This window comes from Ceratotherium simum, chromosome 18, assembly GCF_057802395.1.
Source record: "Ceratotherium simum simum isolate JZ-2026a chromosome 18, ASM5780239v1, whole genome shotgun sequence".
Classification (NCBI taxonomy): Eukaryota; Metazoa; Chordata; class Mammalia; order Perissodactyla; family Rhinocerotidae; genus Ceratotherium; species Ceratotherium simum.
This window is the reverse complement of record NC_141917.1, coordinates 16607716-16634146: the sequence shown is the minus strand read 5'-3', so window position 1 is coordinate 16634146 and position 26431 is coordinate 16607716. Positions and strand designations below refer to the sequence as shown.

General features: G+C 34.8%; 1 protein-coding gene across 2 annotated transcripts in view; it reads left to right on the top strand.

Annotated features, from left to right (window-relative positions):
- The window catches only part of CDH18 (cadherin 18), a 466620-nt gene that overhangs the window by 230439 nt on the left and 209750 nt on the right, over positions 1-26431 (top strand). For both annotated transcript variants that reach the window (XM_004422693.2, XM_087443160.1), the window contains exon 3: positions 1231-1525. In XM_004422693.2, the coding sequence (XP_004422750.1) occupies positions 1231-1525 (295 nt within the window). The remainder of the gene's footprint in view (positions 1-1230; positions 1526-26431) is intronic.

Sequence of the window (26431 nt, the reverse complement as noted above, 5' to 3'; positions counted from 1 at the left end):
GTGTATTATCTTTTTCTATCTTTTATCTTTTTAAAAATGTTTTCTAAAACTTCAGAGACTTCAAAATAAACCTTGAAAATTTTCACGTTACTACAGCAAGAAACCAAAATGCTATGTGAACAAAGTTATATTTTTTCAATGTTTCCAGGTGTCAGAAATGAGCAAAAGGTGAGTAGTTGAGGTTTTGTGATCAAAAAGGTTTCATATGAAGGGTAACTGTTCAGATCTCTTGGGAAGAACAATTCTTCAAATACATGCTTGCAATTTGAGAAAATGCTGCAGTTGTTCCTACCTAGAAAAACAGTAGTGGCATTCCTGGAAATGTTTAACTGAATATTGATGTTACAAGTTATAGTAGAATATTAAGTATGACCTATAAACAGTTTAAAAGCATTTACTAATGTGTAAATGAAAAAAGAAGTAGTATATAATTATCTTAATGCTATTTATCTTTCTTATTGAAGACCTCTTTTCCACAGAAATATTACTTTTCTAATATCTATTCAAAGAATATTGGATCATTTTAGCTTTAAAAAGTGAGAATTTGTTAGTATATCTTAATTAATTAAAAATTAATACTTATTGATTAAATCTATCTCTACTATTTAAATTTTGAATTAAATTTTCATAATCTCTAAAGAAAGAAAATATTCTAACCACAAGTAGTTTTTTCTTTTAGTTCTAAATCTGAATAATTGATCTAGAAAATATTCTTTTTACTTTTTCAAATTATAAAATTAATGCCTCTGTGTCAAATCAGTGCCTCTTTTGTGGAAATATTAGTAGTTAATTTTAATCTCAATTTGACCTACTATATATTTTTTCTAATTTTAAGGTTGAAATAGAATGTCAAACAATTAATTTAAAAAAACAAAAAAACATTATTCCTACAAGTATGGAAGGCAGCAGTGATTTACTGGTAATTTCTCTCCCCAATTCTATTCTATGTATTTAGTGAAATGTAGATTTAGTAGAATGAAAGCAAGGATTATTGTTTTTTCCTACAGTATTTATTAAAAATAAAATTAGATCTCTTAGATAATGATAAAAATATCCATATTAATACCAAGTGGAGAAAAGTAAATGATTGTAGTAACACACCGGACCTTGTGGATAGAAGAAAAGTCATAATCTAACTAAGTATTAAATTATAGATAGGCAATTTTCAGAGAACACCATGTGAGGTTGGAATATAATTGCATCTCAAATTATTCCATTTGTATTTTACAGCTGCACTCCAATTCTGACAAAGGTGATGGGTCTGTCAAGTACATCCTTACTGGAGAAGGTGCAGGGACTATATTTATCATTGATGATACCACGGGTGACATCCACTCAACGAAAAGCCTAGACAGAGAGCAGAAGACCCACTATGTGCTTCATGCCCAGGCTATTGACAGACGGACAAACAAGCCTCTTGAACCTGAATCCGAGTTCATTATCAAAGTTCAAGACATCAATGACAACGCTCCAAAGTTCACAGATGGACCATACATCGTTACTGTGCCTGAAATGTCAGACATGGGTAAGAAAAATCATTTTTATACTTTGGCAGTTTTATTTTTGAGGATCCAAAAATCATCTTTTGAAAATCAATTTTTAAATTTTTTTTGTATGTGTGGAGAAATTTGAAGTCTCAAAATATTGTAAGAATTTCCTGTGGCCTAAAGGGTTAAAGAATATTGGGTCTAGCTATTATAATATTCATTAAAAAGAATTTCTGAACATATAAGTGTAATTAATGGTTTGATCTCAAGAAAAAAATTAACATAAATAGGAAAACACCTGCAATTATTGCTTAATCGACACAATTCTTTGACCACATAAATTCTTCATGTATATTGTTAAGAACATACTCACAAATTCAAGGTGACAATTTGCATAGATGAAGAAAGACAATATAATGTCTGAAATCTTTTGCTATGTCTTTTAAGTTTGCAGTTTATTACCAAGTTATAATAGTATTAATAGTACAAGTTAAAGCTACATTAATCAATAAACCTTTTCGGATACCTCTAAGCATTTACATACCTTATTTTAAAATATACAACAACTCTGTGAAGTATTTTGAATACTACTTTAAAGATGTAAAAACTGGCATAAAATAATTACATAACTTTTATGATTTCACATGTCTAGGAAATGGCTGAGAAGAGATTGACTTCAGGTTGTCCTGAATGTAAAGCCTACACTGCAGTTGATAAATCATGATCTAGGTTTCCAGTCACTCTGGTGATGTGGGGCTTTCGCACCATTCACAGATTTCTGTGATCTAGTCATTTTATTTTATTTTTATCTCATATGATGAATTTTTTAAATGCAATTAAAATAAAGTTCAGCTATGATAATTTTTTTATTATCTCTATAAGACTCTATGCCTGAATTGAGAACACATTTTTTGAATAGAGATTTTATATACTTAAGTTTACTGCATATATATGAGTATTATTTTAAATTAAGGTTATTTTAATCATTAATCAAATTGCTCTGTGTAATTGAATATATACATAGGGTTTTTTTTTTGATTTGGAGAATTGTTTTCAGTTTGAGATATGACTGACATATGGCACTGTACAAGTTTAAGGTGTACGGCATGATGACCTCACTTACGTATGTTGTGAAGTGATTACCACAATATGTTTAGTCAGCATCCTTCATCTCACATGCATAAGGTTTTTTAATGGTACATTGTAGTTTCTTCCTTTCCCAACTCCAGCCCATTTTAGTTCTCTTGTGCTAGGCAGATGGTTCCTGAAGCTGTTGGGGAAGCAGGTTAGAAAGGGAGACTAAGTTCTCCTTGACCAGAGTCACAGGGGAGAAAGCAGTTGCCAAACTGGCTCCCTCTGGACCAGAGTAGAACAAGAGACCAGCCCCAGAGAGCCTGTGGAGAGGCCCAGAAGGCACTCATGCTCATTGGTCTCCAAGGAAAGCTGAGGGGAAACTGAAGAGCTCAACACCATTAACCTTGGCAGGTGAGAGTTTGTGTAAACTCTAGGACAGACTTCCTCCTAGCACCTTGTCAAGGGATGGGCCGCCCATCTGCCAGTCCCCTTCCGTCTAACAAAAGCAGAAAGCTCAGCGATGCATCAAGTGTGAGGAGGCCTCTAGTAAGGTACTTCCGGGAACTACATGAGAGCCCTCAGGAGCACAAGGGAAACAGCTATAACTATAGAGGCAAAGTACCAAGGAGAGAAAAACAGGCAGAGCAGCCATTACCCAGAAAGACAGTGTATTGAACAGTGGATAATAAGAGCACTCCTGTTTTAAGGACAATACGAAGAGATTTCTGTAACTCCAAGCCGTGTTTTCTACAAATAAGTAAACAACAAAAAGTCAACATATGGATTGAAGCATGAATGGTCACTGATAAGACCCAAATGATTCACCTGGAACCTGAGAACATACCAGATTGGAAGAAATAATTAAAAATCAGACAGCAAAAATACAAAAATACGGAAACGGTGGGAAAAAGATGAGATTTAGAGGATATGTTCATTAGACTATCGTGTGAATGACATGTGTTCCAGAGAGCAAAAAAAACAACAGATGAAGGAGAAGAGCAATAATATTTTTTCCTTGAGGTGAAGAATATACTGAATTTACAAGTTTAATACACTTTCTAAATTCCAGGAGAGGTTAATCAAATACGAATCAAACTTAGGTAAGTCTTGGCAAAGTTCCTAAAGCCCAAATATAGAAAGAAAATGTTACAAACATGGAGCTTTTTTAAATTACCTACTAGGAAAAATATATTCACATCATATTGTCACTTGAAATATTGGAATCTGGTTGACAGTTGAATACCATTTACAGCCTACAGAGAAATGTCTGAAACCCCAAATCCTTTGTTCAGTCAAAACATGATTCATCTGTTGGGTAAAAATAATATTTCAAGAAAGATCCAGAAAGTATATCATCTTCCGACCTTATGTAGAAAAATATTTGAGAAAATAGTTGAAAATGAAAATACTTGAAATGAATCAGAGCAGAGATCAAAAAGCCAAGAAAAATGACAAGGAGAGGAAAAAGTTATCAAAAATGTATCCTGAAATATATGCATGTGTGTGAACACAGCTAAATTTAAATAGGTACATTGAGGAGGCTAAAGGATACCGTACAGTCTAAGAATCATGAAGCATAAAGGAATTATTGCAGCAAAGGCTGTGGTTTGAGGCTTTAGGAACAAGTTAAGACATTTCAAAGTCCTCATCTAGGGCTTTGGTGTGGAGGCTAGGATTGAGCAATAGCTGGGTATTCTTAAGTTCTTTTACGGTGATGTGTATAATTGAGGGAGAAATATTTAATATTTGAAAGAAGTGGAGAAAAAGGACAAAGCAGAGTAAGCTTTAAATCCTTCTGCTACTATGGTTTTAGGCATGATTCTGTTAAAAGAGTATGGCAAGCCTTAGGCCGAACATTAGAAATTGTTTGTGTGTGTGTGTGTTGTGTGTGTGTGCATGAACTCTTTATTGTGGGAAAAAAACATCAAAATAGCATCTAATGCACATTGTAATATGAATGTATAGAAGGTGATATGAAAGTTAGTGGAAGGAGAAACTCACTTTACGTTGTGTGCTTAAGAATGAGTGATACATGCATTGACTATGATTTTAGAAATGAAAAAACTATTAACATTACAGAGAAGGGACCAGAGAATAACGGCAGGAGAGACAAATCCAGCCTGCTGTCTGTTTTTATAGATAATGTTTTACTGGAACAAAGCCATACCCATTTATTTAAATGTTAATTATGATAGTTTGGGCACTACAGTGGCAGAGTTGAGTAGTTGCAACCAAGAGTATATGGCTCACAAAGCCTAAAATATTTACTATATTGCCTTGTACAGAAAAAATTCACTAGCCTCCATTGTAAGGGATGTCAGGGATGAGGCTGGAAGCAGGAGGAACAGTTAGAGGATGGTGTTATAGTCCTGATAGACAAGGCATCTGCTGATCTAGGGCAGTGAGTGTTCTGACAGCCCTGCTGACTATACACGTATACACAAAAATATGGCATTTGTTACAAATGGTAGGATTGTGCTTCTCCCTTTTAGGTGGACACTGGGAGTCATGTAACTAACATTCAACCCCCTCTTCTGTGTTACTAAGAGAACTCAATTTTGTTCAGGGTGACACTATGCAGAGTTAAATATTTACCTCCCACCACTTCCTTCCATCTAAGAACAGCCATGTGATGTAGTTCTAGATGGCAAGATATTAAGTGAAGGCCAATGGGGTGGAGCTTGCAGGAAAGAAACAGATTTCCTGACAAAAAGACACACTTGGCACACATATTTCATCCGTTGCCATTTTCCTTTCTTGCTGCCTAAATGCAGATATGGTATGGAAACGCAGCAGCCACTTGCAATCATAAGAATGAAAGCCTTTTGCTGAGTGAGATGGAAGAATGATCCCATCACGGAACTGATGCTCCAGCCCTGTCCTGCAGAGCCCAAGAGCTTTTTTAAGAAAGTAAACCTCTCGATTTAAGCTCTTTAATTGGATTTCAGATACATGTAGTTACACTGAGTCGAATTTGTACTTGGGAAAATTCTATGTTTTAATGTGGACCAAATAACCAAAGAATTGAACCTAACGCTGAACCCAAAGGAATAGGAGACAGGTTTCAGCATCAGATAAGAAACAGTGATGCCATTTTCCGTTAAGTGCCTTGATTTGGGAATGATTCATGAAACCAGCACTCCTTTCCCTTCCGCTAGATAATTGTGATGCTAGACGATTTTGCTATGGGAGCAATTTTCCTTTCTGCCTGTGGCATAGCTAACAGTTGATTTCAGGTATCTAATTCTCGCTTCCCAGCAACTGTAGAATCAATGGTATCTATACAAGTTCCGACCAGTGGATAAAAGGAGGTTGGACATTTTGAATGTAGACTTTGAGTTCTGCAGAAAATTTAAAATTGATCACCACAAAACAATCAGTTAGTTTTGCCAGAGTCTGAGACTATAGGATGCCACAGCAGTTGTGATAATAATTGCTGAAACAGCTCCAAGGAGTATTTATTGAGCACTAACTGTGTGCCAGGCACTGCATGCCATTTGCAGTAATTTCAAGCTTGTATCATCATGAGGGCAGCATTATGATTATCCTTGTTTTACAGAGGATGAAACTGATACATAGAATCAAGTAATTTGCCTAAGATAACATGGTTAGTAAGAAGATGGAAAAGATTTCGAACTGGAAAAGATTTCGAAGCTAGGCAGAGCTTCAGCTTTTGAGTTCCCAGTTTGCTCGTTTGCTTGTTGTTGGTGAGGAAGATTGGCCCTGAGCTAACATCTGTGCCTATCTTCCTCTATTTTGTATGTGGGTCACCACAGCATGGCTTGATGCGTGGTGTAGGTCCATGCCCGGGATCTGAACCCGTGAACTCGGGCTGCTGAAGTGGAGGACACTGCACTACGCCAACAGGCTGGCCCCCTCCAGTTTTTAATATAGTTAAAAAAATTAAAATCCAGATCAAGCTATTTGTGGAATAATTATAACAAAAAAGTGGATGTTGCAGAATCCATTCAGTTCATTGAGCCAGAGGTGAGGATCTCCTTCTTGATTCATTAGACTAGATTTGATATTCTTATATAGTTCCTTTTGTTTAAGAGAGAGGATTTGGGGATGGCTACAGACCGTAAAGACGAAAATTCATTCTAAGCTGCCTAGAAGTAAAGGAATAGTCATTTATTTATACTAGAATCTAATCCCTAGGGAGTCCAACAGAAGCATGCTTTTGAAAAAAAATCCTTCTAACAATCTCAAAATATATATCTCAAAGATAGTATGGATAAAGACAATAGGCAGGTTCCAGGTAGGTATGTGTACCATAACCTGAAAAGTCTTTGTGACACAGTTGGTGTGGACGGTGAGGCAAATGGAATAGTCCAGGACTGCTTTCTGGGGTGGAAAGTAGCTGCATTAACTGAGCTAAGGAGTGGGGTTCAGATGGAACACCAGATGTGGTCACGATGGTGGGCAATGTGAAATGGTGTATTTTCCCCTTCACTTAAGGGCAAGTAAATTGTAAATAAATCCATAATTAAACTATAAAAACTGAAACTTTCAATCTGCGAATAAAAACCACTCAAAAACAAAACAAACAAATGTAGTGAAGGACTTTTTAATGTAAGATATGAATCCAATAACTAATGAGAAATACGACATGAATTTAAATGAATAAACATTTGAAAATATAGATATCAAATAATTATGTGAAACCTACTAAGATGAAAGTTCAATTGAAATACTTAGAAACATACAGGGCAAAGTACTAAATTTTATTATATATGGAGTTTTTTTAATAAGAAGAAAAAATATATACTACAACCAAATAAACAGGGGGAAATTATATTAGAAGGAGATTCACAGGAAAAATAAACTCATGTTAATTATACAAAAAAAACTCAAATTTCACTAGTATGAATTACTAGAAACCACAAAGAAAAAGGAGATACCAATGTTCACCTACCAAATATGCAAATTTGATACTTCACAAAGTTGTTAATGTGCAGAATCATTAGCAGAAAGGCGAATTTCCATAGTTCTTTGGAAAGGAACTTGGCAGTATCTAACAAAATTTTAAAAAGAACATATTCTTTTGTTGAACAATCTCTATTGTAGAAAACTATTCTGTAGATATACTGACATGGTTATGCAAAGATATATGTAAAAAGATGCCCATTAAAGTGTTGTTCATAACAGTGAAAAATTGGAAACACACTAAGTACACTGCTAAGGAAGTTTTCAAATAAATGATTCTTCAAACTTATACAGATGCCCTAGGCAGCCATAAAATGAATGAATTCAAACTGTTTATGCTGACATACAAAGATCTATATTGTTTTAGTGAGAAAGAAGTTTTCAGAAGTCCACGTGGAATAGTCTCCAATTTATTTTAGAAAATAAAGATGTGTTGCAGAATCCGCATGCATATACACAGGAAACATCTGAAGGAAACGTGCACACACATGCACGCGGGTGAAACTGATTACTTCTAAACAAATGGCTTATGGCTTTATCTCGTATGAGAGAAATACATTCTTCTTTATTAAAATAATATATATACATGTTATTTATGAAATGATAAAAAGTAAAATGTAGATTTGTGATAATAAAAACAAAATTTTAATAATATTTACGCTTAATTTAAAGCTGTATCAGTTTTCAATACTAATAAAGGCTAACAATAGTGTAGCTAGGTGACGACAAAATTTTCTCAACATATGGTGCCTGATAAGATCATTTTTTTTTTACCGTATACTCATTAATTCAGTTTTGACTCATCCAGTCATTGAAAACAATCTCTCTCCTTATATCTCTCTGATTCTTTCTGGAGAGAGGGAGAGAGAGTGAAGGCATTTCGTGTGCTGAGAACTGTGATAGTGGCTTGAAATACAACAAGGCCCCTAATTTGAGCAGGCTGAAGACATATAAACAGAAAATTTCAATGTAGTGTTTGATAAGCAAAAAATAGAGGAACCCTAGAGTTGGACAGGGAGCCCAGCTTACAGATGAGAGAAGATGTCCTCACTGAATCTTACATGTTGCACAGCGGTTTGTGAGCTAGACAAGGAAAAAATGGGCATTCCACATAGAGGATACAATGATGAAAAATATCCCTCTCTTCCCTGTGGGTTTATAGTCTGCTTAGGGGTGTAGGGGTGTGTGTGTGTGTGTGCGTGTTTTAAGAGAGAATAAGCAGGATCATTATGCAAACATTGGATTCTCTATAAAGATTAGCAAAATCTGCAATGAGAATACAGAGTAGGCAAAAGAAGGAAGAACCAGAGACTTCCTGGGTGTGTAAGTTTTTTATCAGATTATTGTTTTTTGTATATCTACAGTGCTAAGTAATGGTCATGGAGCCCTCCAAGGGCTTGATGTGTGCTATATTGCCAGGTTGTATATTGCTCGTCCGTGGGTAATAATCAGCAAAATCGGTGACATTCTGGATGTTTTAATAAAGAAGGATATAAAATAAACTGAAATGGTTTTAGATGCATGTTTTAATATAGGTTTTTCTTCATCTCTTTGATTTATGTCATGTAATTTCAACTATTATCTAGAAAATCATATCTCCCTAGGGCAGGGCTTTTCAACCTTGCCACTATGACATTGTGGACTGGATAATTCTTTGTTGTGTGGGCTGTCCTGCGCATTGTAGGATGTTTAGCAGCTTCCCTAGATTCTACCCACTAGATGCCAGTGGCATCCCTCCCACTTCTGCCATTTTGTGATGTCTTCAGACATTACCAAATGCTCTCTGGGGGGTAAAAATTGCTCTCAATTGAGAATCACTGCCTTAGGAAACACTCTAGATAAAAGAATGAAAACATTTCAAAGTAGAAACATAGATGGGAGAAATGATATTTGTTAAATTTAGAGTCACTTCCAAAGAGAGTCCTGTAGCGTTAAAAGGCTCATGCCATATATTTTATGACCCAAAACTATTCTATCTGCCCAGGTAAGCGACTTTTATGTTTAAATATTACTTTCCATATTCAAATGCATAATATTATGAAAACATCCAGGAAAACCATTGAATAAATTTGGGTTATTTGTGCTCACAGAAAGAAAAGTGGTGATGTGGCTACTTGAGAGTCAATATTGTTCTCATTTTTAAAAGAACTCTGCCAGTTTTTATAGCGTTGATTTAGAAAAGGACCATTTGAATTATGATGAGCGTCTGTTAAAGCTACTGGCTGTCGTTTTGCTATTTTTTTTTAACTTATCTAAAAATGTGATCAGATTCAACAAATGAACATATATGGACAGAATGACATTATAATATTATGAAGGGCAAATGTAACCTGAAGAAGCCCTTGAAGAGACTTGTACACATTTCATCAATGCGCGTTTAATGTTTTTTTCCTGAGATACGCAGTACATTATCATTCCAACCTTGGTGACATTACCACCTCCTACCAATTATTCTATAGAAGTACTTCTTTAATTTGGTTTTATGACTTTTCTAAATGTCTAAGTTTTTCAAAACTGAAACTTAAGAATATGAAGTGAAATGTTACTAATATTAACTGTCATGGCACAAAGAGGAAAATAATGATGAGATGAAATTATACCGGGCCGGCCCCGTGGCTTAGCGGTTAAGTGCGCGCGCCCTGCTACTGGCAGCCCAGGTTCGAATCCCGGGCGCGCACCGACGCACCGCTTCTCTTGCCATGCTGAAGCCGCATCCCACATACAGCAACTAGAAGGATGTGCAACTACGACATACAACTATCTACTGGGGCTTTGGTGAAAAAAAAGGAGGAGGGTTGGCAACAGATGTTAGCTCAGAGCCCGTCTTCCTCAGCAAAAAGAGGAGGGTTAGCATGGATGTTAGCTCAGGGCAGATCTTCCTCACAAAAAAAAAAAAAATTATACCTGTTTGGGGAGTCAACATTCAAGTGCATGTGTGGCATTTTAGAAATGAAGATAGGTTGGATAAAATTGTATTTGTAGACTGCATTACCATCCTCAGATGTTAAGGGCATGGTAAGAGTCTTAAGACATTGAGCAATAATACAATGACATGTTATTATCATAAATTGCTGGTAAAGGTGTTTCTTTAAATTGTGTGTATTGATAAATCTCTTTTCTTTAAAACAATGAATAATTTTTTTCTCTTCTATTTTATGTAAGTATACCCAAATTTCTGCAATTCTAATTTTGCTTTCACCTGGAATCAGGAGTTTTTAGTACAAATTTAAATTTGGTTGTATTGCAGTCACTTTAAATTTTCAAAAAATTGCTTTATAACTAGAAAATGTTTCAAAGAAAAGCACACCAGATCACAATCCAATTTGCTTGAAAATAAATTTCACATCTTTTTTGTTTTTCACAGAAACATATTTATAAGGAAATGTATAAATACCTATTCTGTTTTGAGTAATAATAAAATGTAATTAAACATTATTTAAAAAGATTTTTAAAATTATAACAGGTAACAGAAATAATGGTTTTTAATTTATTGGAGAGAGAACAAATATTACATTTTATGAAAATCATACATTTTATGAAAATATACCTGAGTATATAATTTATAGACTTTAACTTCAATGGAGTACTGAAACTTAGATTGACATATGAAAAAAGAGGATATGAAGTTTTACTGTATGACCCTTAAATTCTGCAAGATTCCTTATCTTTGAAGATGTATTAAAATTTCCTTTGTGCAACTATGACATAGAACTATCTACCGGGGCTTTGGGGGAAAAAAAAAAGGAGGAGGATTGGCAATAGATGTTAGCTCAGAGCCGGGCTTCCTCAGCAAAAAGAGGAGGATTAGCACAGATGTTAGCTCAAGGCTGATCTTCCCCACAAAAAAAAAAAAAAAAAGAAAACAAAACTTCCTTTATCTTTTACATATCTTCTCCGTTCCCCGCAAGTCTCTAACCTTAGGCCCGCTTCTATTTGCAGCTGTGTTCTTTGTTGCAAAGCAACAAGGAGAGACACCAGCTGTGCTTACTTCATATGTTGCTTGTTGGGGGATTGATTTAGTTCCGCCCAAACATCTCAGGAGCTTCACCCTGGATATCTTCCAGGATTCTAGTAGCTATTTTAAAATCATTACCCTGGGGCATAATCTTCCGAATGAGATCATTTCAATAAAGTGAGTATGACACTACAATTCTACAGGGTAAATTAGAGTGCCTATGAGGAGTCACATACGACAACTGATGAATCATATATTGGACAAAAATTTCTGTTTCATAACTTTTTTATTGTCATCTTCTCATAACTTTTTGTCTGTTAGTTAGCTATCGTTTTGCAACAAACCAACCCACAACTTAGTGGCTCAAAACATCATCCATTTTCCAATGAACTATCAGAAAGAGAAATTAAGGAAACAATCCTGCTTATAATAGCATCAAAAATAATAAAATATTTAGGAATATATTTAACTAAAGATGGGAAATATCTGTACACTGAAAACTATAAGACATTAATGAAAGAAATTGAAGAAGACACAAATAAATGGAAAGATATTCTACATTCATGGTTTGGAAAAATTGATATTGTTATAATGTCCATACTACAAAAAGCAATCTACAGATTCAATGCAATGCCTATCAAAATTTCAATGACATATTCCACAGAAATAGAAAAATCAATACTAAAATTTGTATGGAACCACAAAAGACCCTAAAAGCTGAAGCAATCTTGAGAAAGAAGAACAAAGCTGGAGGTATCACCCTTCCTGATTTCAAACTATGTTACAAAGCTATAGTAATCAAAATGATATGGTATTGGCATAAAAACAGACACATAGATCAATAGAACAGCATATAGATCCCAGAAGTAAACCTGGGCGTAAATGTCAATTAATTGTTGACAAAGGAACCAAGAATATATAATAGGGAAAGGACAGTCTCTTCAACAAATGATTTTGGGAAAACTGGACAGTCACATGCAAAAAAATGAAACTGGGCCACTATTTACACCATACACAAAAATCAACTCAAAATGGATTAAAGAATTGAATGTAAGACCTGAAATTGTAAATCTCCTAGAAGAAAACATATGGGGTAAGCTCTTTGACATTGGTCTTGGCAATGATTTTTTGGATTTGACACCAAAAGCAAAGGCAACAAAAGCAAAAATAAACAAGTGGGACTACATCAAATAAAAAGCTTCTGCAAAGCAAAGGAACCCACCAGCAAAAGGAAAAGGCAACCTATGGAGTGGGAGAGAATATTTCACACGCATTCTTAGGGCAGCATTTCAAGACTGTGAGAGCAGAACATTTAAGGGTTTTTGAAGAGCAGACCCAGAAGTTCTACTACTTTAGCTTTGCTGTATTCTATAATTGCAACCACCTCACTTGAAATGATCTGTAAATATTTACTGAATAAGTATATGTTGACCCTTTTCACTTACAATTTTGTCCGGAGGAAAAATTTTGTTGAAATATAGCCTCTTAATTTTTTGAAGCCCGTCCTGGTGGTCTAGAGGTTAAGATTCAGCGTTCTCAGCACCACTGCCCGGGTTCATTTCCCAGTCAGGGAACCATGCACTACCCATCTGTCTGTTGTCATACTCTGGCTGCTGTGTGTTACTCTGTTGCTGAAAGCTATGCCACTGGTATTTCAACAACTAGCAGGGTCACCCATGGTGGACAGGTTTCAGTGGAGATTCCAGACTAAGACAGACTAAGAAGAAGGAACTGGCCACGCAGTTCTGGAAAAACTGGCCATGAAAATCTTACGCACAGCAGAGGAGCATTGCCTGACAGAGCACTGGAAGGTAAGAGGATGGCGCAAAAGACCGGGCAGGGTTCCACTCTGTTGTTCACAGGAGTCAGAATTGACTGGATGGCACTAATAACAAAAAACGTTTTGTACATTGTTCTGATATCTGGTAAAAATGCATTATTGTTTCATGGGGTAGTGATTAATTTTATTTTCCTGTATATGATTAAATTTGTTGTAAATTCAAGAAAGGTCACATAAACCAATATAGTCTCTCACTTTATTCAATGATTGATGTGATTCACCAGATTACATTTTATACTACTGCTGATTCCCTAGTTTCTCCATTTACATTTGCTGAAATTAGACTAGACTTGTAATTCCCCAATAAAACTAATCAATTCATAATAGAAAGTACTTCACTGGAATAGATAAATTCTTTCACTGTAAGTTGGACTGAATTCCCCAAAATTAAATCTGCACATCATGTTTTAAAAAATATATCCAGGGCCGGCCCCATGGCTTAGTGGTTAAGTGCACGTGTTCCGCTACTGGTGGCCCGGAGTTTGGATCCCAGGCGCGCACCAATGCACTGCTTCTCTGGCCATGCTGAGGCCGCATCCCACATACAGCAACTAGAAGGATGTGCAGCTATGACATACAACTGTCTACTGGGGCTTTGGGAGAAAAAATTAATTAATTAATTAAAAAAAAACAATAAATAAAAAATATATCCAAAGAATGATTTTCATATGTATACATACCCCTCAGTGTAGGAAATTTGAATACAAAGCAAACCGATCAGAGTTTTGGCAGTTCTAGATATGTTATGTTCATGTAATTGTAAAAAGTGTAACTGGTGCAATTTCTATAGTGGCCAGTGGAACATTCTGATACAGAAATTGGCCTTGGAACTTCACACTTCTCTTGATGGAGATAATGTCTTTTTTAAAAAATAAATACAACTTGAAATTCTTACTACAAGTGATCTTAGAGCATCCTGGGCTTATTATTTTATCACTTACCACCTTGCATTATACATTACTGTGAACTTTTACTGATATTTTACTGGTCTGTATGTCCCTTAAATTTTTTTTCTTTTATTTTGTATCATGTGTACCTAAAAATATAATGCAAACATAATAGTCAATAAGTAAATAAAATGTGTATAGAATAAAGACAAAGTACATATACTTTTCATAGAGGCAGAGAACTATTATTCCCTGTGATATTTTTCCTGATTTTTATTATATAAACACATAGATATAATTATTTTCTTATTAAAATCATTTTTGTTACTCATAAAAGTTTACTAAAAATTTATATAAATTCATCCTAGTAATGACCACCTTTGTTGTTTCTTTCTTTCTTACTGGAGAAATAGACCAAACCAAAAATCTCATAATAGACACTTGCCTTTACTAAATTATCACTGATAATATTAACTAGTCTATGCTGTTGCCCCTATATTTTAGTAAAAGCTCATACATTGGAATTATTGTGAAATTTTATAAATTGAAGAAGATTTTTAAGTGTAAAATCACTGTATTAGAGTATATGCTGCTGAAATTTCATTCTAAAAACTCAGATTTGAAATAAATTCACCTTTTAATTGAACTTGATTTCTAATTCTGTTTTGGAGTTCGACTCTCTGTTTTGAGCCACTATGTTGGTAGTTTTCTCCATTTCCTAGGAGTCAGGTATAGAGTGAAGGTACAGCAATCAGGTGCAGGGCGAATCTCAGGTAGAGAGAGGTGGCCCAGTGAGGAAAAGGAGTGTCAGGGCCATCATAGATTCCTGCTGCCATCTACCAGACGTCGTCCCTACTGGTTTTCAGTGGGCAGTCCTTGATGGTCACGGCTGCCTGCCATCTGTCTTAATTACAAGTTCTCTTGAGATCCACTGAATTTCTCTCAGCTAAATTTCATTTCCCACCTTAGTAAATGGGAAATATTTTCTTTCTTCCTTACATAGGTAAGGAGAGAACTCGGTGAAGGTCAGTCGAGAACTTTTTTGCCTTCACAAGCTAAATGACCTCTTTAAATCTTCCACTGTTGTATAACACTGAAGTACCATGGAATATTGGAAAAGTCATGCTCCTTCAGAGGGGGGCACTGCTCTGGAAGCTTATCACAGCGTTGCATATATATAGCAAGAAACAAACAAACACAAACATAAGAATATGTGATGGCTTTTGTTTTATCCAACTATTTGTTATGCAGCAATAGAAAGTAACACAACTAGAAGAATCTAAATGTGCATCAATAAACAATGTGGAATGTCATGTAGCTATTAAAATTATCTTTACGGAATTGGCATGGAAATGTCCATGACATATTGTTAGGTCCAGAAAAAGTTGCATAGTGTACTGTTTAGTATATATATAACTACATAATAGACCTTTGAATGGGCAGAGATAGAGTTATGGAAAGACATAAGACACTGTTAAGATTGCTTTTCTTAAGGGAAATGGCACTAGAGTTGTATTTATTTTTCTTACTAAGATCATGTTTTGCTTCTCTAATTTAAAGTATCCGGTAAAGTAAATACAATTAACAAAAAGGGATTGAATGGGAACTTTTCTTTTCAACAAAGAGATTAAGAACACTAGCCTTGGAATTGCTTTGTAACTAAATTTACACTCTGACTCAGTCTGTGTCATTAAAGCACCTTTAGTCTGCATCTGACAAAGACATGGAGAACGTGGTGATTCCAAGCAACGTTTCATAAACCTGTTCCACTAGGTTTAATTTTCAGTCTTTAAATGTATATATATTATAATAAATGTATATATACATTTATTACATATATACATTATAGTAAAATAACCAGCCTAGTGAGCCAATAAGACTCTACTGTCTGTACTTTGATTTACCTGATCAGGTGCTTTGCAAACACTCCCTTGTACGTACAGAACCAGAGTAGCATGCACGTGATATATTTATGTTCACTGTATTTTAAGTGATCTAGATCATATGTTTAAAAAATTTGATCTCACCTTAGAATTAGTTTTGCTATTCATCATGAGAGAAAGCAAGGAGAAACATTGTATGTAGATGAGCCAGAGAGCAAGAACTACAAATATAAAATATTTTTATATAACTTCATCATAAAGTTTTGATCTCAAAACATTCTGTAGTGTTCTCAATTCAAAAGAGCCATTGTCAACACTGTTCTACAGCAACATTGTAGAGCGTGGTGGCTCAGTAGCCTGTCCCTGAGGGAGGGGAACTTTCAGCAAAGTAATACCAGCCTGACCATAATGTGCAGTGTGAGTGAGAAATCACCTTTTCTTGTTTAACGCCTCTGAAATTTACTGATTGTTTGTTACTGCAACGTAACCTGCTCTTTTGGACATATCTTCTCTTGACATTTAAGAGAGAATATTCCAAAAGGAAATCATAAATATCTCAGAAAGAAAACATAATGACAAGATCGGGTACCAACAGTGGATAAGAGATTCTGAAAATTCTTGGTGCGTTCAAAACATTGAAAATTGAATTAATGGGAAAAAAGAGACAAGTCACATTTATAACCATAAGCACTATAGGTAAAAATTGTTCTATCCAAGAAAGCCCTTGTAAATACAAGAACACACAGAAGGACCTAGGGAAGTCACATGGGAAATTATTGAATTAATGTTTTCTTGTCAAGGAAAATTTTTTTCAGTCTCTTATGTACACACACAAAAAATGTGTTTTTTATTCTACCACAAAGCCTTTGATGATTTTTTTTTCTAAGGATGGCTCAGATGGGGGTATTGGGACACAAGAACGAAGCAGAAAATAGTTTTCAGTAAACCAAAAAATCCACTTGAGAGGGGAACAAAAAAGAGTAAAACAGGGGGCCGGCCCCATGTTTTAACATGTGGTTAAATTCTGTACATCCACTTTGGCGGCCTGGGTTCAGCTCCCTGGCACAGACCTACATCACTTGTTGTTCATGCCATGGCGGCGACCCACATGCAAAATAGAAGAAGATTGGCACAGATGTTAGCTTAGGGCCAATCTTCCTCGGCAAAAAAAATAAAATAAAAACTTAAAACAGCTTTTACCAGTAGGCAAATGTCACAAAGTCCCTTCTGATGCAAATCACTCTTCCCTTTGGGGACACAAGAGTCCTCCACCTGTCTGGCAAGTATATCAACCCATCCAGCCAAACTTATTCAGATGTAGCATTCCTAATTAAAAGGGGAATCATCAACTTTCGTATTTTTTTTAATTTTTATTTTTAATTTTTTTGGCTTTACTAAGATATAATTGACAAACAAGAACAGTATATGTTTAAGCTGTACAACTTGATGTTTTGATATACGTAAACATTGTGAAATGATAACTTTAATCAAGCTTATTAACATATCCATCACCTCACATAGTTACCATTTTCTTTTTTATAAATTTTTTGTGTGTGTGGTGAGAACGCTTAAGATCTATCCTCTTAGTAAATTACAAGTATACAATACAGTATTGTTAACTCTAGTCACCATACTGTAAATGAAATCTCTAGAACTTATTCATCTTGCATAACTGAAATGTTGCACCCTTTGACCAACATTTCCCAATTTCCTTCTCCCCCGGCCCTTGGTAGCTACCCCTCTACCTCTGCTTTATGAGTTTGAATATTTTAAATTCCACATACAAGATAACACAGTATTTGTCTTTTGTGTCTAGCTTATTTTCCTTAGCATAATATCCTCCAGATGCATCCATGTTGTTACAAATGGCAGGATTTCCTTCTTATTTTAAGGCTGAATAATATTCCATTATATACATATATCACATTTTCTTTATCCATTCACTCATCTTTTTTTTTGAGATAAAATGACAATTCAAAAGACAGAGATTAAAATAAAACAGAATAATCATCTAATACAGAGAAGTTGAGGATTCAGATAAAATAAAATGAAAATCTACTTTGTGCTGTGAAATCTGAGATTTTATGCATTCATTAAACAAAAGCAGGTTGAAATGAAGAATGAAGTTGTCAAAAACCAAAAAAAAAAGAGTGTTAATATTAAAGATAAGATGCTGAAATTAAAATAATAACTGAGGGACTGAGCAATGTAATGGATATAACTGAAGACTAAGTTAGTGATCTAGCAAAAAGCCAGGGACATCTCGCATTATGTAGAACAAAAAGGGTGAAGTAGAAAAACATAAGATACGTTGGTAGACATGGATGATCAACTGAAAATGTTTTACATTTGTTGTGAAAGAAAAAAGATATTGAACAAAAGAAAACCTGAGTTTTCAACTTGAAAAAATCTAAATAAGTACCAAACAGGAAAATTAATAAGTTAACTAATTTGAAAATCTACATCTAGAATTTCCTTGGATAATGAAGAAATTCTAACATGTAAGAATAAAAGAGATAAAATTATAAGGACAAATAATTTTCTATATTACACTTGTCATGAGCAAAGATGGAAATGAGAAGACAATGGCAAACTATATAAAAATTCTACTTTGATTCCAGCAGCAAGATAATCAATCAAATATCAAGACAATTAAGATTTTTCAAATATGGAAGGACTAAGAAAATTTCAGACATGGAAAGACTAGGAAAAATTAACAACCACTTCTAATAATAAGAAGAAGATATGATTAACTTTGGCAAAATAGCTATACAGTATTTCTAGAAAGAAGACTATATTGGATATAGAAAATAATGAGTAAAAAATATGCCATACTCACTAAAGAATTCTGAAAAGTCATTTGATCTTGACACTTTGAACATTCTCATTTTGTTGACAAAAGCTTAGAAATAAAGCATTTGCATCTTTTCAAATTATTCAAGTCACATTAATTAGTTTTGGAGATAATAATTTCTTGTATAATCAAATAGTGCTTATCACTTCTTGATTTTTTATAATCTATGGAAACAAATGAAGATCAACTGAATGAGAGCGAGCAAAGGCAGAGTTTGCTATAGCAACAGAGCTAACCACCCTCACTTGCGTTTTGGCAGAGACTTAAAAGCAGGCAGAGGAGTGGTAAAGCTTTATCATGGACAAAAGCTCTCACTTCAAGTATGGTATGATTGGAGACTGTTGGCCTGGGGAAGCTGTGGTGGGCTATAACCAGAAGCAGGGCATCCTATGTGATTGGTTAAGGATGCATATTTTGCTTTATCTGATGGGTCTTGAGCTGGAAGTGGGGAGAAAAATTAGGGAAACTAAAAGTTATTAATCAAGTCCTGGCCATTTGAGACTAAATGTTACTGTTGGCTTTTTGGATTGTTGCTCGTGAGAGTGATTTGACTTCCTACAAGTCTGACTTAGAGATAGTAGCCTGGCTCTTGGGCTGGTTATTGTAGATAATGAGCTGGTTTCTTGGGCTGGTTGTTGCAGACGGTGGGGCAGAATTCTATTTTCACATAGGGTCTGGCTATTGTCCACTGTATATTCAGTCTGTCAAAATCAAATCATAGTAAAAGTATAAAAGTCATGTTTTTGTAGAGGAAGAACATAATATAATGTTGTATTCCACAAGAACCTCAAATACATAACTGACAAAAATCAAGGAGTGAAAAGATGTTAAATTATATATATTTCCTCAGAAATCATTAGGGCACAGTATTTGCTGCCTGAAATTAATTAAACAAGATATAGGGATTTAATCATTTTATCTATAGTGATAAAAGTTAATACTAGCATACTTAAAATTAATAGTGCAATTAAAATTGCATGATCAAGAGAGGTATTTGGAGGTAATATAGATGCAGTACATTTTTCAACTTTATGTTGTATTAATGAATATTTTTCAATTGTGATAAAAGAACAAGTAGGAGGACAAAGAAAGAGTTGCTACATTTGAATAATGGATCTGGTGCGAGTATACATGGAAACTAAGAAGTAAACAGGCTTTCAATTTTATATCTATATTGTTTTGTTTTATTTTATTTTGGTTTTGGTTACCTTAAAATATATAGATTGTGCTATTATCATATTTTATAAATCAGTTTTTCCAGCTAACTGGTAAAAAATAAATTGGAGTTATTTCCTCAATGATTGAATGTCAATTAGTGTGTGTGTAGTATGTACATATACATATATATTTACGTAAATATGATGTATATAAAATACATACTGTATATATTATGAATATATATTTTTATTAAACTCTTCTGAAATATTATTGACAACTTTTGTGAGCAAGCAAGGACAAAATATTTCTGTTCATGATATCCTGTTTTAGAGTAGTTGTTTCCTTGTTTATTTGGTTTTGGTTTTGTTTCTGCTTTTGTTGTTATTGTCGTATAAACATTCAGCTGAAATAATATTGCATTATTCAGGATAATGCTGAACTTGTTAACTTTTATTTTTCAAATGGAACCTTTTCAAAGAGTGAAAATTAAAGCAATTTATAGAGCCAAATTCTAATTTTTGATAAGAAATTGATATAAAATCAGCAACAAGGTAATGGACTTTACCACATATGCTAAACTAGGAAAATAAATGGTGGAGAATACTTTAAGACGTATTGAAGTGTTTAACACTATATGTCTATATTGATAGATATATATCTATACACTATGTTTATATGAATTTTCCTCCATATTAAAAAAAATTCTCTTCTGAAGTCTCATTTTATTTTTATACAATGAAACCAACTCTCCAAATGATATATTTGTCAGATTCTATTATGTTAAATAATTTCAAGTTATTGAATGTAGAGAACACCTAGATTCTCATTTTAAAATACTAACTATATTAGAATCAAGTACAGAATCGAACCTTTATATTTGGTAAAGTATAGTCATTTTTCAGAGAATCAAGTACAGAATCTAACCTTTATATTTGGTAAAGTATAGTCATTTTTCAGAAAATAGGTGAAGGATAGTTGGGAAGAAACCTGTTAATACCTTCTGTATGAGACAGAGTTTAATCAGGAAAACCAAGTCCACTGCCAGTTCATTCAATAGAAGGGACTAAGTATATGGAACAAATTACAAAAATGGGAGGAGAACGGAAAAGCCAAATAGTGGATTCTGAGGCAACCAGTGAAGGAGTTTAGCATCCCTAAGGCTAGGAGAGTACTGTTACCTGACGCGGGAGCTGGGATTTATTGCATGGACCACGGAAGGGGGGCAGCTGAGAGGAAGCTTCAACCAATGAAGAAATGTAGTCACTGCCAGAGACACCACTCAAAGCAGAAAGAGGGAGGGAGAAAGAGAAAGACAGAGAGAGAGAGATGCCTTTTTTTCTGTTTTTCAATTTCCTTCTAGCACCTACCATTTTTCAGTTGATAAGGAGTGCTAATCAATGTCAATGGAAGGTGTTAGTTCCCGCTAACAGAGCAGAACAGGGTAGGAAATTAATCTAAGAGCAAATGCAAATGTATTTAGAAATATATAAGGCTGGTGAGAATAAGATCAGGCCAGTCACTTTTTACTGTAACCATTTTCTCTGTACAAGAGAATTGTGAGCATTCTGTAAGGCTGCAGAAGAGCACAATGGTGTTGTCAGTCCCCAGAGACTGCTTCCCCTTAAGTATTATACCACCCACCTTCATTTGACAGGATGTATTTACTGACTTGGCCTTTAGCTATGGGGGGTGAAATATAATGCTGCTTCTCCCCAAGCAGATGCATCTGGACTGCCATTACATACCAGCAAGGAAACACAAGAAAAAGGCAGAAGATATTGTAATTATTAAAGTACATTATACAGATCATAACTGGCTGGAGTGATGAATATATGGGAAAGAATGTCACATATCAAAACAGACAAGACCAGGCTTGAATTCTGCCTTCTCCAATTGTCAACTATATAGCATTTTTGAACCTGAATGCCCCCATGTAAAATGGCATTAAATATAATTTTCTCAATAGATTAATCTCATTATTAAATTAAATGGCAACTAGCTGAGGGAGTCCTACATCATTGGCACTAGATACGTGTTATTTGCTTAATTATTTTGTTCTATTTAAGGAATATAGTATAAAATTTACTTGAGTAAGATGAAATTTCACATTAGATAGTTCGGTTAAAAGAATCTAATTGATGGGGTCGACCCTGTGGGGTAGCAGTTAAGTGCGAGCACTCCACTGCTGGCGGCCCGGGTTCGGATCCCCGGGCAGGCACCAATGCACCGCTAGTCAGGCCATGCTGTGGCAGCATCCCATATAAAAGTGGAGGAAGATGGGCACAGATGTTAGCCCAGGGCCAGTCTTCCTCAGCAAAAAGAGGAGGATTGGCATGGATGTTAACTCAGGGCTGATCATCCTCACAAAAAAAAATGAATCTACTTGAAAGTACACAGAAATGAACAATAGCCATGATTTAAAATATACAGTTAGAATAGTGATTTTTGTTTTGGTACTCAGATGTTTCATAAGTATTCTTACAGAGGATTTTTTCTTTTGATCCAATGACTCTTGGGTGAATACTCAAAGCTTTATGAAATTACACAATGACTGGAATCCCGTGTTACTGCTTGGTTGGTGAAATTACAGTTCTCCTGTGTAGAATGAAGTTTAAGTTTCTTGACAACTATTGCTTTTTCACAGTCTCTGGGAAAATATTCTGAGAATTAAGCCCTAACAGATTCCTTCAGAGAGATATTCTCTGCTTTCGTAAATCTTCAGCTTATTTTTACTCAAAGTTCTTTCTCAACTTTGATTCACTTGAGATTTTAACAGAGCTATGAACCCTGAAAAGTCATGCATAATGATTTGCAATCTCAGAGAATATTTGTTTGGTATTAAAATGTCTTATTAAATATTTCAAATTGGTCTTTAGAGACATTCAAAAAAGTCCACTCTGCTTCTTACTGATATGTAACTTTACAAAATGTGTGCTATTTATAAAGCAGTCATACAAAAAGAAAGCAAATGAAAAGAATGACACAAGGCAATCCCCAAAGGAAACAAGACTTAAGTTTTATTGTAGGAAAGATATCTTGCAAGCTTTTTTATATACTTAAATCTTTTCAGATTTGTCTAAAACATCAGCTGAGAGGCGCTAATCCCTAGCATGGGAATAGCTAAGTGTGCGCCATAGGAAATATTTAACATGAAAATATTGTACACTAAATAGCCGATGAAATTTTAAAAGGAAATGTTTCTGTGGTTATTGTTTTTAATGGAAACAGTTGTAAAAATTAAGAAAGGTTATATAGCGCTTTCTAAAGTTTTCTTTGATTGGAAGCCAATTATGTAGGGAAAATTGTGCGTTTAATATCTATTGACAAATCCATATAATAATTTCCAGCGAAAATTAGATTCTTGTTTTAATATTCTAGTGGAATAATGGACTTTTAGGCATCACTTTATATATTTTCATTTGCAAATCTAGCACTGTAGAGGTTAATAATTTTCTCTTTTCTACTATGTATGCAATTAGGGCATATAGCATGAATAAAGGATTTGAATTGCCTAATGTGGGAAATTTTTCTCAGACATAGATATACAAATACTGACTTTTTTTCACTTAAACTTTTAACCATAAAAAAAATTCTGTCTTGCAAAACCAATATCATTCATTAATTTACTTAAAAGTGCCAACAGGTAGATCTCCAGTAGTGCCTAATAGTCAAAAAAATCAAATACATTAATTTCTACTTAATTTAATTTTATCTACTTGTGAAATGAACTTTGATTTCATCTTGCTTATGATGTATCTGGCATCAAATAGCATAGGAAATTATCCATCATTTTTTTTCTTGACTTGTAACTTCAGACTCTTTTCCAGATTCAATTAAAGAACAACTGTATATTCTGAGAATAAACGTCATATCTTTTCCTTGCAACTGTAACACACTGTATTAGTTTTCTCGGTCTGCTGTACCAAAGTACCACAAACTGGGTAGCTTAAACAACAGAAATTTATCGTCTCACTGTTCTTGAAGCTGAAAGTCTGAGGTCGAGGTTGCAGCAGGCCCATGCTCCCTCTGAAGGCATTGGCGAAGGATCTGTTCCAAGCTTCTCCTCTAGCTTCTAGTGGTTTACTGGCAATTGTTGACTTTCTTTGGCTTGTAGAAGTATGACCTCAACCTCTGCCTTCATTTTCACATAAAGTACTCCCTGTATGTGTGTGTGTGTGTGTGTATGTCTGTCTGTCTATCTGTCTCCAGATTTCCCATTTTTATAAGGAGACCAGTCATATTAGAGTAGAGGCCCACACTACTCCAGTATGACCTCTTCTTAATAAATTACATCTACAGTGACCCTATTTCCAAATAAGTATGTCACCTCTTGAAGTATTGGAGTTTAGAAGTTCAACATATGAACCTTGAGGGGAAATAATTCGACCCATAACAAACACGTTTAAGAGTTCTGATTTTTTGATTATTTATATATTTTTTATGAAAAAAAGTATTTTTTTCTAATGTAAAAGCACGTCCCAATACGCCAATGGTTCTTATAATTTTCCCATCTGGGCTTCAAATACATAAGAAAGTAAGATAAGTATGTATATATTTTGGCCTGAAACTTCCCTGCCAATTCTCTTTGGTGAGAAATCCTTGAACAATTGAGCAAGGGATTTATTTTCCATCCCTGCTATTTCTCTTTACCCCTGCTGTATTCCCAGCAGGTTGCAATTTGGTCAGGCTTGCTGTGCATATATGTGTGCATATTCAATCAGCAATGTGTGTGCTCAAAGTGGCAGCCTGATACCTTCAGATGCCACCACAAAGTACAGTGACAGAGGTAATTTGCCGCCCCTCCCTTCACACACAAATAGAATTGCCCAATACCTGTGAGACCTACCGGACAGAGATGTGCGTAGTGTTAACGACCACACTTTTTGACCAGGGTAGAGAGTTATTATGTTTTCTTTTTCTCCCCTGAAACCTTTTTCTGCTCTGCTCACTTCCCTCTGCTACTTTAAACATCATTTTGTCAATCAACACCGCTATGCTACCTTTCTTTCTTTGCTTTCTCCTTTTTTCCTCATTCTTTATTTCACTTGTCACTCCATTCATGCGTCTAAGCTCTCACTTAGCAAGGCTTGATTTTGTAGACACCTCAAGCCAAGCAGAGCACTCGTTTTCTTTCATGTGGTGGTTCAGCCTATCACCGCAAATGAGGTGTGATCTTGCACTGTCTTTCTCAGCTTGCCCTGTGGAATGGTTGCTTGGGGACTACTTTATGACATTAAAAACCATTTAGACTTAAATCACTATTGCACAGCAAGAGCAAGTTTCAAAGCCTTGAGATTTTATAAGTGTGGTTTCTCAATGGCCATTATTTTATAGCTTTCTATACTGTTTTCTCTTTTCTGAATCCCAGTAATCCCCAGTACCATCAGCATTTTTCCTTTTAGATCAAAGATTTCATGTGTACAGTTTCATAATGTTTTAGCCACATTATGGGCTTTTTACATTTTTAGAGCCTGACCTGGATACCTGCTACAGATTTTAATTTTTTTCCATTACCAAAAACCAATGAAAATGTCTCATAAACCAAGTTTTATTTATAAATATCTACCTGCTGATATCTCTGAACAATTGGAGAGATAAATATTGGGTATGGAACAAATGTTGTGACATCACAGAAAAAGTACTTAATATTCTATAACTTCGTAGTTATATTCTATAACAATATCCTATGACAATATTTTATAACTTAATATTCTATACTTATTAGTGGAAGAGATGGTCTACATGTGACTAGCTTTGGAAAGTTTCATCAAGCCAGAAAGTGTAGTGCTCTAATGAGAAAACTCATAGGACACACACAAGCCCAAATAAGACAATCTAAGAATGGACTAGTATAGAGGCAAGAAGACATTTTTGTTTTTTTTTTAAACTTTTAATTTTGAGATCATCATAGATTCATATGCTGTGGTGAGAAATGATTTGGAGACATCTCTTGTATTTTTTCCCCATTTTCCCCACTGGTAACATCTTGCAAAATTATAAAACAATATCATAACCAGGTTATTGAAATGATTTAATTGACCAATCTTATTTAGATTTCTGTAGTTTGACTTGTATGTGTGTGCATGGTGTGTTTAGTTCTATGTAATTTGTCACCTGTGTATGTTCTTGTGTCCACCACCATAATCAAAATACTGAACAGTTCCAACAATATGAGTATTCCTCATGTTGCCCTTTTATTTTTTATTTTTTTTATCTTTTGTGAGGAAGATCAGCTCTGATCTAACATCCATGCCAATACTCCTCTTTTTGCTGGGGAAGACTGGTCCTGAGCTAACATCCATGCTCATCTTCCTCCACTTTATGTGGGACGCGGCCTCAGCATGGCCTGACAAGCGGTGCATCGGTG